We start from the raw sequence: 16384 nt of genomic DNA, 5'->3' as shown, positions 1-16384 counted from the left end.
TTACTTTGCTTCCACACAACCGGAAAGTGGGAGCACACACAGCTCCCAAACCTGGGTGGAACACAGTTTGTGATTGTGTGAATGACCTTGTAATGTTGTATGTATGTACAGATGTCTGTACAGATGTATATACTGTCAGCAATCTGGCCACCCAGAAGGGAAGTCCAGGAAGATAGTCCACAATACAAACTGGGCTGCAGAAACAAAACACGGCTCGGAATAGTTCTGTATATCAGGCTCGGGCTGAAAGCTGTCAACAAGAGGGTTGACAAATGTTGTCTTCCAGCGGCTAACAGAAAGCTGTTGATGTGCTTTATAGTCCAAGCTGATAACTCTCAGCTGGCAGGGATTCAAGGCTTATCAGTCCTCTGCAAGAGGCATTTACTTCTCCTGATAGTTTCCAGCTGTGCTCTTCACCTTGTGACACGCCTTTGCTGTGGAGTCAGTGGGGGTTGCCTGCACAACTCATCTTCTAGTCTGTCTGTTGCTGTCTCTGCTGCCTCAGACTGCTGTGCCTGCTCTGAAACATCAGCCGGACCTTCCTCAGCCGTCTCTTGGGAACTGACAGCCGGGCTCTGCCCCTCAGGCACCCCTGCATTGGCTGAAAGGCTGTCAGCTTCCCCTTCCTCCTCGCTATCTGAGATCGAGGGCATGACATATACTTCTGTGTGAAGGGCTGTATGTGTGTTCATGGTAAAGGTTAGCCTGGGAACCAACCCCTTCAAGTGCAGGGTACAGATAGGAAGTGTACTACTGTATGTGCATTCAACATAATGTATGAATAGCTGCACATTCATACATATTTGTACATGTGTTCACAGTATACAGATTATACATGTCTTGAATGTAATGTGTGAATAGGACTTATATATGCATGAAATTAGAGGTGCCCCTTACTACCTAGCTTACATGTGCATTCAAAGTATATATGCTTAGAAGCTACAATAATTAGTTATGGTCATAGTCTCTCACTCCATTCCTAAACATATTTCTTTGAAAAGTTGATTTTCAATGGAAGTTACTTCTGGGGACATGAGCTTAGCATTGCTGCCTAAGGATCTTTCCATAAAAGAGCTTCTTATGCAATATGTCTAAACATGTCCTTCTTGCTCATGAGGATGAGAGAGTGGAGGAGAGGCATTTGTAATGTGAATGAGCTTTCTGACCTGTGCAGTTTTTACATTTGCCTTATCCCTTTGTAACCTTATCCCTTTGTAACCAATGTCACTCTTTGGTTCAAACCTTTAAGAAAAGTGGGGTATACATTTTCAAAAATAAATAAATAAATGAACATGCTTGAAACAAGAGCCTCTTTAAGCCCAACTGGCAGGAGCTAAATTGACCAGCACATGAGGCAGGGCCTGAATTTCAAGGCCCAGAAAGGACCAGAGGGGCAGAGTTTTCCCTCAGGTTCACTCTCACCTGCCTCTTCTCATTGGCTGGCCAGATACTTGTGGAAGGGCAGTAGCAACACTTGCATACGTGTCCAGGTGAGGATGCACTGGGCACAGGGTGTGCTTCTTCCCATGCTGCTGTCCACAAATGAAGGGGCTTCCTGTTAAGTCAGTGCCCCAATTTGGGGGAGAGCAGCCTCCAGAACTTACTTCTATTATTTATTTATATTTATTTTTACATTGATATCATGCTCTCCTCCAAGGAGCTCAGAGCAGTGTATACAATTGTTTTTCCTCGCATAAATTATGCTGAGAGATATGACTGGCCCAGAGTCTCTCAGTGAGTTTCATGGCTGAACCAGGGATTTGAACTTAGGTCTCCCTGGTCGTAGTCCAGTAATCTAACCACTACACTACCCTGGTTCATGGAGCCCTTCTCAGATATGCTGAGCCCATCTGATTTGCCCTAAGTATAATAACTTTCCCTCAAAAACTTAAGCGTTTTGTCTCTCTTTCTCTTTTCTTTCAAGGGTGCTCGTGGCTTTCCTGGAACCCCTGGTCTGCCTGGTTTCAAAGGAATAAGGGTGAGCATTTGCCTGAGACAGGAATACAACTCAAGATGATGATCTTTGAGAAGCTGGATTTGTGGGATTCTCAGTGGCACACACTGTACACATCACTGATTTGATATGTGCTTCTTTGGAAAGCTGTGCATCTTGGACAAAACCTAGCCATTTTTCTTCACAGATGCTAATTAGGAAAGCTACCTCCATAGTGTCCACCTTTTAACTCTGCCAGAATGGAATCACACAAATGGAATCCAGGATAAAGGCTAAACTGAATGTGATTCTGGATATCCATGTTCAGATCTTCCAATACCTTTTTCAAAGTTTAAAAGTAGCCAGTTGGGGCAGGTGAACCAATTCCCCTATCAAAATTGGGGGGGGGGGCCTCTGAATGTTGCTGATCTGTCCTGATCTGATCTGAAAGCCCTGATCAGTCTTTTCCAGTCCTAGCAATGCTATTGGTGGGGTGGGGTGATTTCGATCAGGAATAAAGCACAGAGGGAAATGGTTGGATCCATTCTTCTGAAATATCTCAGCCCCAGTTTAGTTCTGCCCCACCCAATCCCACCTCATCGCTGCTTTTAAGCTTTGAAAAAGCTGCTCAGAGATCTTATCACAGACCACCCAAATAAGAATAGCAGACCCTTTAAGGCTGCAAGGGGTATTTTGTAAACCCTGTGATAGGTCAGTGACAAAATTCATTTCACAAACTGTAGCTTTAACTGTAAGTCAAGAAGAAACATGAACAAAGCCATCCTGGGCATGTTCACTCGGAAGTATGTCCCACTGTATTTAGCAGAACTTACACCTGGGTAACTGTGCATAGGACTGCAATGTTGTATCAGTTTCTGCCCCAAAGGGAAGTGGACGTGTGGACTACCGGAAATGATGGATAACTATTTGCCTAGGTGCCACCCCATCCTACCTCAACCTCCCCTAGTCTGCTGTAGCCCATTGTGAACTCCAAAGGTATATAAATGTAAATGGCACCATGGGTGCCAAAAACAGGGGTGGATTAATCTTTTTGCCGCCCATAGGCAGCCAAAGATTTGCCGCCCCAGGGATAAGAGTAAGGGGGTTTGTAGGGCAGGGAAACGCAATTCTTTTTCTTACCTTTAAAAATGTTGCAATGTCATGGCGGAGGCTCCGCCCACCTCCTAAACCATGTCCGAAGGTCAGGTTGGGCACTGGAGAACGGTGGCCCAAGAGTTCCACATTCAAGCCCAGCTTGCTTGCAAATGACACAGAGCGGGCGATTTCGGGCCTCTGCACATGCGTGCGCTTGTGCAGAGGCTCAAAATCACATGCTCTGTGTCATTTGCGAGTTAGCCGGGCTTGAGTGAGGACCTCTTTCACCTCCGTCTCTGCCACCTGCCTCCAGTGCCCAACCTCACCTCCTGTAATGGTTCAAGAGGCAGGCAGAGGCTCCACCACTTACACAGGTCATTTTTAAGGGTAAAAAAAAAAAAGAATTAAGTTCCCCACTATCCCAAGATGCCGCTCCCCAAGATTTGCCACTGTAGGCAGTTGCTGCCTCTGCTGCCTATGCGGTAATTCACCATTGGCCAAAAATGAGTGGCAGATTCCCCACCCCACCCCACAGGGACTAGGCCTCTATCAGGCTATACAAGCTGAATAATATTTTCAGAGTTTGGACCCAAAAGACTAGAAGTGAATCACATTTTTGGGCGTGTTTTTACCAGCCATTTTTGGAGCTGGATTTAGAGATAGACTGGATTCTTTCAATGATCCTAGCTGTCCTTTGTGTGTGTGTGTGTGTGTGTGTGTGTGTGTGTGTGCGCTCACAGGGGTCCTCCACATGCTTGCATTGTGTGTGTATGTGCATGATTGCAGGACTGAGGGAACTACACGTGACGTTTAAAAGATTGTTTGCCTCGTTCATTTCCCACCCACCCCCATGAATAGCAGCTTGGGTTGGCCCCCATAGGGAGGCTTTAACAAGATAGTCCCCTCAGGGGATGGAGCCACTCTGGGAAGAGCATCTGAGGTTCCAGGTTCCCTCCCTGGCATCTCCAAGATAGGGCTGAGAGAAATTCCTGCCAGCAACCTTGGAGAAGCCGCTGCCTGTCTGTGAAGACAATACTGTGCTAGATGGACCAAGGGTCTAACTTGGTATAAGGCAACTTCCTATGTTCATTTGTAACCCTACCACTGCAGTCCTGATCCGTGGGGGGCCCAGTTCAGCTGCTCTTAGCTGAAGAAAAACTAAGTCCATCAGAACAAAGGATTATTTAACCATCATATGTAGTGTGGCCTTGACATGACGAATATAGAGTGGTGCTAAGGCTGGATATTAGGCATCACTAATCTTCTCAAATCAACCACGCTCACACCATTGTTGCATCTATTTTGCTATGGGAATTGTGTCATGGGAACCCCCTGTATGGAGGCAGTAACATTGCTATATGCTACACCACAAGTCCCTCCTCCCACCTACCTGTCCCGTTTCGAATGCCCCTACCACTTTCAAACTTTAAAAAATGTTTTGGAAGTTGTGCATTCCTTCCATCAATCCAGGGCCCTTGCATAATCCTGGTAGAACAAAAAACAGAGCAAAACCTGCACTATTCCCTGTCCCCAACTCAAGGGGATTCCCTTGCAGCAAGACACCCCCAACACATACACATACCCCTCTTACCACCTATATGAGCATGAATAGATACATGAAAGAAGCTGTATATTTACAAATGATTGCAGGGGGAGATTTTCATAGCCATGTTTCCTTTCCTTTTATAGGGACACAATGGTCTGGATGGTCGGAAAGGAGAACCTGGCACTCCAGGCAACAAGGTAAACATGACAGGTTTTGTTTGAAGCATTCACGTAGCTTTTTCTAGGGAGAGAACACATCACTTGGCAGCATCTCAATTTCTGTGTGTTTTAAAATATCACTCTATGACTATAGACAGCTGTTCCTTTTAAGTCAAATTAACCTATGTTATGAATGAAGCAATAACGGGGGTCCTCAGAGTTCAGTACTGGAGAATCTCAGTATTTGTGGGGGTTCCTTTCTCCACTACTACTGCAGATATGTAAACCACACATACTGGGCTATTGGGGCAATGGGATTGTGGGGGTTAGGTTCCCAGAGAGTAAAAATGGCCCAAAATCAGCTGAAAATCACTGGTTTTTTGCCTTTAAAAAAAACAGAGTAAAAGGCCCTAACAATGTTTTTAAAGGCCCTAAAAGTGCTGGGGGCCTACATGGGTCCCCAGCAGTCCAGAAATGCCCCCCAAGAGTAGGTAATCAACTGAAAATCGCTGGGTTTTTGGCCTTTTTTGTTTAAAATGCTGTAAAAGGTTCTAGAAATGCAGGGGGAGTGGCCTACCATCCTCCACCGGTCCCTAGCAGTCAAGGAATACCCCCAAGAATAGAAAATTGGCCAGAGATTTCCATCTTTGCCCATTTTTGTGAAAGATGAGCCATAAAATGGCTCCCAAAGTCAAAATGGAGGCTGGAAACGACAAGGTCATTTCTGGCCACCCCTGACACATGGATATGCGGATTTAACCTTTTAAAAACCTTTCCCCATCACCACGTATACCAAGGTGGGGTGTCTGTTACCCGACCACAGATATGTGAAACTGCAGATAGCGAGTCCACAAATAACAAGGCTCTCCTGTACTCATGGAATACTTCTGGGTCCAAATCATAACCCTGGAGCTGTATCAAATAGAACAATCAGTCAGAATACTTCTAATTCTGAATACTACACTCAGGATTGTCGATGATCTTGAGCCCACCTGTGGAAATCTTTGATCTTGTCAGTCCCCCCAAATAATTTGGCTTGGTTGAGGTGCCCCCATCCTGCCCTGCTTGCTAACAATCTGTCCTGGACTGGTTCCGACAATAGGCCTGCCATTTTCTCCATGTCACATGGGGGAGGATTGTCTCCCTGCTCAGCCACTCCATGTACCATCCCACCACCATGTAATCCCACAGGGCACCATTCACTGGAAACACTAGGTGGAGAGGGAGGCCTGCATGTACATTATACAAGGGGGTCAGCGGATATATTTTCCAAACTGAGCTCTTTTTTATGTTTGTTATCAAGTATTGCCTGCTTCCAGATATGGATCTGTTCTCCTCTTCTCCCACTCCTTCAGTCAGGCTTGCTAGGACAGCTCCAAACCAAAAGTGGCAAATTTTTGGAGGGGGTAGTAGCTATAGTTGCAAACTTTTCTAAGTGGGACCCAGAGACCCAATGACTTGCCCAAGGTTATGAAACTACTCAATAAATTCTGTTTGCTTACAACCTAGACTTCCTAAATGCATTTCCATTATGTTATCTCCCAGACTATGCTGCTCTCAGTTGAAAAGAAAGAATCTTCTATTCATTTTTGTACCCCTTGAAAGTAATGAGAGAGGGGGGGAGAGGGAGAGGGAGATTGGGGCTGTTCTCACACTCAGACCCCAGGCTAAAGAAGCCCAGCCTGGCTTAGGCTGTGCATGAGAACTGTCAGTATAGGGCCTGATCTCGGCGGGGCAGCACTGCCTAAACCTGCTTTTTAACCTAGCTGTTAAAAAGTAAGTGCTCGCTTATCTCGGGCTCTGTGATTGTGTGTCATCACTTGGCATGTGGTGCATTTTGGGATACCTGGAGGCCAGGATGCATTGTCCTGGTCTTCTGGAGCGCAATTGTCTGGAAGCGTGCTCCATGCTCCCAGCGCACCTTTACTGATCATTTGAGGGGAAGGTCGAGTTTTCGCAGCCTTCCCCCCACCCGTCTTCCCGGTAGGTTGTGTGAATAACTCCAAAGAGGATCTTCTTTCACACAGAAATGAACTTGTGTATGCTCCCAGTTCACAGTAATAAAGATCTATCTATCTAACAAGTTTCTCTGTTGACCCCCAAGTGTCAGCACAAGGGATGGGGTACCAAAAAAAATCTCTTTTATTACTACAAGGAGATGTTTTTGCCTCCTGGCCCAACCAAGATGCACACTAGGGGAAGGGCCAGGTTGTGCCTCTTCAGACAATTCTCCACACTCTTGCTATGTTGGAAGCGTGTATGTGTGACTTTGTCTGGATTGGTGCCGATATTCACCCTTCCTGTCGCTCTTCTAACCAGCAAAGACAGTTTGTAAATCATGAATCTGATGAACTGCTCTATTCAATGCAACGTTTTTGTGTGTCCGACAAATGTTAGATATCAGATTGGACTGCCATCTCTCAGTCTTTTGCTGAAGACAATAACTGAGCTTTTCAATGAAAAGGCAATCTAAAATAGATTCTAAACAGTTAATATTTGTTGTTTACAGGGTGAACCTGGTGCTGCTGGTGAAAATGGTACCCCAGGACAACCTGTAAGTACCCTACTTCTTCATAACTTGCAAAAATACTACACCATTTCTTACTATGTTATTTCTTAAGGTCTACCAATTGCTTCTAGTCTGCTATGTTAAAAAGATCAATTGCCATCATAGAATTCTCAGGGCCATGGGAAATGGCCGTATTTTATCAGAACCAGAATCTAAACCTTTTTGTTGTGAAGTCTACAATAATGGTGCAATCCTGCACTCACTAATGAACATGTAAACTTGTTTAACTGGAGTCATGTGTGGCAAAGTTCGCTCAGGACTGCAGCCTGAGCAGAAGACAGGATGTTTTTGTTACTCTGTGCATGCATAGAAGTCTGTGTGTGTATGTTGTTAACTGAAACCTTGCCTGTACTTTGCTTTCAGGGTGCTCGTGGTCTCCCTGGTGAAAGGGGAAGAGTTGGTGCTCCTGGCTCAGTTGTAAGTGATTCCCTACCTATGCCACATTCTATTCCAACTTATTTTTTCATTTTTGTTTTGGATTCTTTAATTCCATGCCAGGAGTTGACATTTACATTTGTTTTCTTTAGGGTGCTCGTGGCAGTGATGGAAGCAACGGTCCCACTGGCCCTGCTGTAAGTACAAACATTCAATGTCCTATCATGTATTCATAGTAGTAGTCATGCATTGTCCTTTCCTGAATTATCCAGAAGTTGTTTGTCCATTCCTTGGGTTTATCCATATAATCTGCTTAATCTCCTTCTGTGCCCTTAATCTATTACACAATAGAGAATCTTCTGTCATTTCCAGATAGATATCAAAGAAGTTCCAAGACTTTCCAAGACATTGAGGTCATTCACACAATCAAACACTGTGTTCTACCTGGGGTTGGGAGCTGTATGTGCTCCCAATTTTTGGTTGTGTGGAAGCAAGGTAGGAGGAAAACCTGGGTAGAAGTGATTGCATGGAAGCAAGGTAGGAGGAAAACCTGGGAAGCTTTTCCTCCTCCCTGGCTCCACACAATCATTTCTCACCTGGTTTTCCTCTTACCTTGTTTCCACACAACCAAAAATTGGGAACACACATAGCTTCCAAGCCCAAGTAGAACATAGTGTTTGATTGTGTGAATGGCCTCATCACTGGCTAACATCCAGACTTAATTACTCATGAGCAATTCCATTGAAATTAATGGGACAAGTTAGTCATGACTAATTTGTTTCATTAAAGTGGAACTACTCATGAGTAATGTAACCTGGATGTCAGTCATTTTTCATAGCGCTCTTCCACAGGCTACTCAATTCAAATTAGGGTGGCACTGGCAGCAGAATGTATATCAAATTCTTCCACCTCAGACTGGATTTATCCCAGACCAGCTGAACAGAAACCAGACCCTGGGTGGTGACATTATTGGATGTACTCAGCAGCATGACCAGGAAAAATACAGCTCAGTTGAAGAATTTGAAGGACCTCTTTCCCCACTACTGGTGGGCATCCCTCTTACTGGAAAACTAATGGAAGGGTTGCCCATCAGCGAAGAGAGAAGAGGTGTTTTGTACAGTGCTTTAACCCAGCTTTCTTTAACACTTTCTCTTGACTCAGGGATCAGGCTGGTTCAGAAGCAACATATGAGGCACTGCTTATCTTTCTACTGGCCAGTATCCCTCCCATCAGGAAATATGAGATTGCCTCACAGAAAAAGACAGAGGCAGGGACCATTTGTGGTCCATGAGCTTCTAGTTGGCCATGCCTAATTTATATGTTGTTTTTTAATTTAGCAACGCTGAGGTTGTTGTTTGTTTGTTTTTCCACTCAAGAGCTGTCCTCACCAGTAATGGCTGGCCTTGATATAGTCCAGGTTAGCAGGCAGTGCATCAACTGCATTGTCTCCTGACCACCCAGGAAGGAAATAATTATCTACCATAGCAGGAGTTGTGTTGTGTGAACAGTTCCACAATGTTTAGCATGTTCCTGTAAGACTGAGTCAGCTTTATCCGAACTGAACAGGATGCTTTCACAAGTGCTGCTAAGGGTGCTCTTACATGGAAAACCTTATGCTGTATTATTTGCAGTTTAAATGGTTTTTAACTCAGTAGAAGCCAAAAGACCGGCATTCTGCATCTGTGGCATTCATAGACAGAGTCACCCAAAAGCAGTTGCTGGAGTGGCAGACGCTAAAAATTGCACTGCTGCAGTTGTAGCCATGAGCATGCAAAGTCACACATTTTTGTCCTCCACACAAATATAAGCCCAGTGACAGCTGAGAAGATATTTTAATATCTGATTCAACCCACAAAGGACTACCTCACCCATTAATATAAGAATACGTTATGAATGATTTAATATTTGATGAATATAGGTGTACACCTAAAAATATTAAGTGTAAATACAGCACATAGACAGTGGCGCACCTAGCAGATTTTGGCACCTGGACCGATGCCACTGCAAGACCCCTTCTGCCACTGCGAGGCCTCTCCGCACCACTGTGGGGTCAAACTGTGGCTTTTCTGTAATTTTAGCCACCATGTGCGGGGATGGGTAGTGAGCCGAGCAGCCCTACCCTTGGCGGCGGCAGGCAGAGCAGCAGCTGGGCCTGTCCATCTAGCCCAGTGGCCCTCAGAAACTGCGAGGCATGCCTGCACAGTTCAAATAGATCGCCGCAAACCCATGACATCATGGGCTTGCAACAATCTATTCCAACTGTGCAGGCATGGCTCACATGCCTCTGGGGCCTCTGGGCCTGATGGACGGGCCCAGTAGCCACTCCACCTGCCGCCAAGTGGGGGGAAGGCCTGCTTGACTCACCCTCCAACCCCCCTGCACATGGTGGCTAAAATTACAGAAAAGCTGCAGATTGGTGCAGCGGCAGAGCAGTGTCAGGAGGCCCCTCTGGACCTTGGAGACAATGAACTGGGGCCCCAAGGTCCGGGGGTCAGAACGCCTCTGCACATAGATCCTATTATCCTACAAGGTCACTCATCAGAGAGCCAGAATTGGCTACAGTGTGTGGAGCAGAGATGTTAAAAAATGAAGACCTGGTCTACCAACTCCCTTAATTCAGGGATTCCCAACCTTGAGCCCCCAGATGTTGTTGGACTACAACTTGCACAACAGTTGCATAAAATAGTTGCCAGTTCTGCTTCCTTGATATAGGACATTTTGAAATTATGCAAAGTCAGACATCCAAGTCTGGGGGTATAATGTTACAAAGGGCATCGGCAATTCCCTTAAATTCCTCCAATGCCTCTGGCAGCAAGAGACTCAAAGGCCATAGTCAAACTTTATATCTTGTAGTACCATAGATTTCTACGGTGTGTGTAGTAAACATGTGTGCAGGATATTCCTCCATATAAGCAAAAATACACATCCACGCTTTGTGCAAAAGTGTCGTATGCTAGATCAGGGGTTCCCAACCTTGGGTCCACAGATGTTGTTGGACTACAACTTCCATCATTCCCAACCACACTGGTCTTCATTTTTTGTGGCTGGAGTTGATAGGAGTTGTAGTTCTGCAACAACTAGAGACTCAAGGTTGGGAACCCCTGTCCTAGATTATAAGCAGGGAGCAACCACTAATTAACCTGCAGCTAATGCTCCCTTCCTGCTGCTGAATCTGTTTTCACACACCAGATCATTCCAGCTTCTAGAGGCCAATTCATATATTACTTTTGTGGTCTGGCTCATTTACTGAAGTGATAATATGTGGTTGCTTGTGTTGTATAGACAGACCAAATCATGAGGATGCTTCCAGTGCTAGTGCCCTTCACACACAGGTCCCTTCACCTCCAGTTTTGTTAGTTGTATGTTTGAATGTGGGCAACTTTGTCGAGCAATGGACCCACGGTTTCCCTCCCCAAACTCCGCTTTGTACTTTTGGTTTGAAGTATGGTCCACCATCTGGACCTCCAAATGCTGGCACCACAGTTTCCACCTCCTGCAACTGGAGTTGAGAGAGGAAGCTCCTCCCTTGCTCTGACTGCTATTGGCTGCATGGGCTGTCCTTCAGAAAAGAAGGAAGTCCCAGCAGCCAATTCTGCCTCTTTTCTGCAGTCAGCGAAAGTGCAGAGAGGAAGCTTTCTGTTTTGTCTGAATGCCGGGGGGAGGGAGCACAGAACCATGGATCCATTGGACCCATGATTCCACGTTACATCCAGAGGTGGCCTCTGTCCTTATTACATGCATATCCTTCCTTCCTTCCATGGAATTCATAGGATTCTTAGGTGGTCTCTCATCCAGGCACTGTCCAGACCTAAATCTGTTCAGCTTCAGCAGTTTTGCTGAGTCTTACCCCTTCAGATCATGTCCTGGCCCCTGCTTTTAAGATCATTCTGCTGATGGACCTCTCTCATATCAAAGCCCCTTCCCATTTCGCTCCACTTGTGGTTTTACAAGAACCCCTCACGTGTCAGCATCAACATGCATATCATTTTGGAGTAGAAAAGAAAATCAAACTGTCCTTTCAAGTCTAGATTTCTAGTGAGTTTCTCCATGTTGTCCTAAGAGACCTTGTGCAATACTGGACTGAGTTGGGACATGCACAAACTTGAAAGGAGAGCCTTGCTGTGCAGTGCTTATTAACAGAATACTTCAGTTCAGGCCTGCATGGCTTGTGAGCAACCATTAGTGAACTGCTGCAGTCTGTTGGGAGTTTGATTAATCTTCTGTTTTTGCTGTCTTCCTGCAAAAATTGTGGGGTGGGGAGGGGTTGTCAAATACCTGGAAGGCCACAATACATGAGGACTCTGTTAAGCTTGGTGAGTTGCAATTTGTGTAGGTCTTCTTTATGACCCCAATATGGAGCCACCACCATGCAAAAGTACTCCCAGAAGCTTTCCTAAGGCAGCCATCATGTAAGAATCAGCCCTCACCTCCAGCTCCTAGGAACTGTATCTCAATATACTGCAGGAAGCCTCTCTGGATTTTGGAGCAGTCAGTGATGCTTAAAAAAACCCCACAACCTAGGATTAACAGGGAGTATATGATGGCATCCTCCATATGCACTCTGTGCATTCTAGCGGTGAATTGTGAGGCCTCCTCTCTTGTGCCAGCAAGCTTTCAACTATAATCCAGCCTTTCCATTTAACCTCTTCAATCCATCAGATGTTAAGGTTGTAAGGCACTATCTGGCCCACATTTCTTCTGTTGGAATTCACAATCATACACATCTCTGCAAATGTTATCAGTCCTATCTGTTGTCATTACTTGTCAGCAATAGGCCCTGTCACCTTAACAGTATGATGGTTATTGATTCAAATAGACTGTTTCTTCCATTTATTTTAGCTGAGTGCCTGTATCAACAAACCTCTAACCTTCCACCTCTTGCTTTTTGCAGGGCCCTCTTGGTTCTGCTGGACCGCCAGGATTCCCAGGTGGCCCTGGACCCAAGGTATGAACATCTTTAATAGTAGGGTAGCAACCTGAAAGGTGTCATCTAATAATCTGAAGGATGAAACCCATTCTTTTCTAGAAGCAGATGGTGATGCTTTTGAAGAGAATGTCCATGTCTCAATGTCAGGGCACATACTTTAGAAAGAAATACAAGTATCTCAAAGGCTCTTGGGTGAAAGACTTTTGCCTGAGATGCTGGTGAGCACATCTCAGTCAGGTGGGTTGGGCAGGTAGTTCTGGACTGGAAGCATAGCTGGACTGATTCAGTATAAGGCAACTCCTTATTTCAGAGGTTCTAAAACTTGGGTACCCAGATATTGTTGGACTACAACTCCCATCATTTTCTTCAGTCATTGTGATGGGGATGATGGGAGTTGTAGTCAGAAATATCTGGGGACCAAGACTGAGAACTCCTGCCTTATTTGAAACAACAACAAAAACAACTATAATATGGAAGCAATTCCAAACATCTAGGGATCAATCCACATGTACTACCAGAGGTCTTGAACCTTTTCTATGAAGCTATCCTGACGATCAGTGGAAAGCAGGCTAAGGGTGCTTAGCCTGCTTCCCACCGATTGTGAGACTCACCGGGCTCGCAGGCAGCCGAGCTCGGTTCAGTCAAAGTGGGTCACCCGCTTAAGTAGCCCTCCCCTAAGCCAGGGTTAGCGGAGCAAATGCTCCGCTAACCCGGGCTTTCTGATCATGAGTTGCCGCAGTGCGGTTCCATGCCATGGCAACTCACAAGTAGACCCCCGACCAGGAGGCTCTCCAATATGCCCTGCGTGCTCATGCAGGGCATGCTGGAGCTTCTGGGGGCCGCGCGGACACCGATCCTCCCAGCCCCCACCAGCTCCATAACGGAGCTGGCAGTTGTGTGGGCGGCCAGTTCAGCTGCCCAGAGCAGACTGCTCGGTCGTCTGCAGGGAGAGTGAGCTAAGCCCACTGTCCCCACTAACCCTCCCAGGCACTTCTCACTAATCATGAAAAGAGCCTCTATGACTTCTTCCCATATCACCCTGAATAATATATGTATTCATGAAGGAACCATATGAGCATGGGCAATTAGGTAGTTTTCTTTTTATGCAAATATCATTCCTTCCCCCAACCCCATCAATTGTTTAAATAATTATTTTCTTCCCAAAGAGTTCTGTGCAGTCTACAGCTCTGCATTCTATTATATTTAATCTTGTTTGGATTAAATGAATGAAGAATCACAATACTGCTTGGTCTGATCCACCTTATATGCTAAAAATATCTCTCCTATTGACAAAGTGGGGCATGTTGAGTGATGTGTTCTCCCCAGAGCATAGAGAACTGTTTGCTTAGGGTGCATTTATATGATTGTGTTTGAGAAGTAGTATGCGTGTAATGTGCAGAAATCACAGAACAATTTCTTTTTTTGCTGTGGTTGTGTTAGTGTTGATGATAATCACAATGATCATTTTTTCGAGAACTAACTTAGATTTTCATGGTTTAAAAAACCTAGTTCATTATAAAATTGTGGACCTGATTTGAGAGGTAGATTGTTTTCTTACCAGGAAGACAAATATCATTGATGCTGTTTTTGTATTATCTTGATGTCTTCCTTCCAATGGCTGTGTAGTTCCCTAAAGACTACATGTTCCATAATGCAATGCACCAAAGCCAAGCATAAGGAAATCTTATTTTAGTGGGAGGGGGGGCGTATAGGTCAGACCCTCATCATCTCTGTCTTGGAGAACGATTAGCTACATTTCGATCACAATTGCAGCACTGACTGCCAATGGATTGATCTTATAACCATTGTTGTTCTTTAAAGTCAACCTTTATGCTCAAGTGGACCACACACACATCCATCACCCATTATCATATGCTTGAAGATTTATATATGCCTGAAATCTCTTTCTCAAACAGGGTGAAATTGGATCTGCTGGTGCTTCTGGTCCATCTGGTCCTGCTGGTCCACGTGGTGAGCCTGGACTCCCTGGTGCTTCTGGTCCTGTTGGCCCTCCAGTAAGTTAAATCCCATCCCTTGCTAAATATGGACTCTTTTGCCCAGGGAATATGGACAGTCATTCTAAAGATTCACTTTCCTTTCCTTTTTAGGGTAACCCTGGTGCCAACGGCATTAATGGTGCTAAAGGTGCAGCTGTGAGTATATATACATTGAACTGCATGGTTTCAAAGAGGGTGCTTCCATGTGTTCTCAAGAGTAGATATAATTCTCCTCCTCCTCCTCCTTCAACAGGGTCTTCCTGGTGTAGCTGGTGCTCCTGGCCTGCCAGGTCCTCGTGGCATCCCTGGTCCATCTGGCCCTGCTGGCGCTGCTGGTGCTAGAGGGCTCAGTGTAAGTGATCTTGTCTATAATCTCTCTCTCCTTTTCATATTGAGCCTACTTGTTTAAAGGCAGCAGGGCACTACCTGCCAACTATAATGACTTTTAATTGCTTTTAATTGTACTTGATGCCTGAGAATATCTAAACCAAGATCCTGATGTCATACTGGCTGACATCCTGACTTGCCCAGGCTAACTGGCACACTGTTGGGTGACTTGCCCTAACATCTGGCTCCCATTCAGTCACATGTGAATTGCTGTGCGGTACCAGCAAAATGTCTAGGATTGTATCTTCCATTGGTGTGACGCCATTTAACAACTAGCCTAGTCTAACATCCACAGTGATTGTCACAAATTATCTTTTCCTTAATACTGGTTTGACACTTTTCTTAAGTGCTCAGGGCATTGATGTATGTTATCTCTTACAGCAGCCTTGTAAGGTAGAGCAGTATTATTATCTCCATACTGCATATGCAAACTGGGAGAATAGTGGAGTCATTCAGTGGCCTCCTTCTCAAGGAATTCTTCCTAGGTTCAGTAACACAGAGGAAGAGGAAGTTGGGCCACACCTACTGGCCACAGTTCCTTATGCTGATGTACCTGCTGGCCACATCCTCAGTGATCCTGTGTCCAGCTTTCATGAGCAAGGGCAACCCTGTGTACATCATGGGAGTGGAACCACTAGTTCTATTTCCTGTGACATATCTGCGTACCACCCTTTTCTCATGAATGGGGGCATGTGGTTGGCAGGGGGTATGGCCAGCTGGTGTGTCTGCATGAGAAATCCAGCTCCCATGCACTGTACTTGGATGCATGGAAGATTTCTTGAGAAGAGGGCTAGTTAGTCCATGATCAACTCTCATGACAGCAATGAACTTACTAACCCCCTTCTCAGTAAATCATCCCAGCTCAGAACACTTTTCCTCACCCATTATACTGCATCGAGGCTCTACACACAATCGGTGTGTAGAGCCAGGAGGGGTTTGGTGGGGAGAGCGGGGCTAGCCCACCTTAGGCGACCGGATCAGCCACCCACACCCATGGGCTAGACCATTTGCTGCTGCAATTCTTGGTTGCTTGGAGAACTTGTAGCTCAAGTGCTCAGAAAAAATAAATCAATGATTTTCTAGTGTGTTCACTGCTGGAAATTCTTTTTCACTGTAGGGTGAACCTGGCCCTGCTGGAGCCAAGGGAGAAACTGGTAACAAGGGTGAACCTGTAAGTACTGGAGCATATCACTCAACAATATACAGCACACATTTTTTTCTCGGCGTCATCTGTTGCTCAAGATGGTGACTGTTTTTCTCTCTTTGCATTAAACAGGGTTCTGCTGGCCCATCTGGTCCTGCTGGTCCAAGTGGCGAGGAAGGCAAGAGGGGCGTCAATGGTGAGCCTGGCTCTAGTGGTCCTCCTGGCCCAGCAGGTTTAAGAGTAAGTCCCTTCC

The 16384-nt window shown here is 45.5% G+C and overlaps 1 protein-coding gene across 1 annotated transcript in view; it reads left to right on the top strand.

The window, feature by feature from the left end:
• COL1A2 (collagen type I alpha 2 chain) overlaps window positions 1-16384 on the top strand; it is a 91599-nt gene that overhangs the window by 28834 nt on the left and 46381 nt on the right. The window contains exons 11-21 of the mRNA XM_053264704.1: window positions 1925-1978; window positions 4718-4771; window positions 7242-7286; window positions 7665-7718; window positions 7829-7873; window positions 12568-12621; window positions 14520-14618; window positions 14712-14756; window positions 14854-14952; window positions 16105-16158; window positions 16264-16371. Of these exons, the coding sequence (XP_053120679.1) occupies window positions 1925-1978; window positions 4718-4771; window positions 7242-7286; window positions 7665-7718; window positions 7829-7873; window positions 12568-12621; window positions 14520-14618; window positions 14712-14756; window positions 14854-14952; window positions 16105-16158; window positions 16264-16371 (711 nt within the window). The remainder of the gene's footprint in view (window positions 1-1924; window positions 1979-4717; window positions 4772-7241; window positions 7287-7664; window positions 7719-7828; window positions 7874-12567; window positions 12622-14519; window positions 14619-14711; window positions 14757-14853; window positions 14953-16104; window positions 16159-16263; window positions 16372-16384) is intronic.

Source organism: Hemicordylus capensis, chromosome 6 (genome assembly GCF_027244095.1).
Source record: "Hemicordylus capensis ecotype Gifberg chromosome 6, rHemCap1.1.pri, whole genome shotgun sequence".
Lineage (NCBI taxonomy): Eukaryota > Metazoa > Chordata > Lepidosauria > Squamata > Cordylidae > Hemicordylus > Hemicordylus capensis.
The sequence above is the reverse complement of the archived record's forward strand: the minus strand, read 5'-3'. Positions and strand labels throughout refer to the sequence as shown.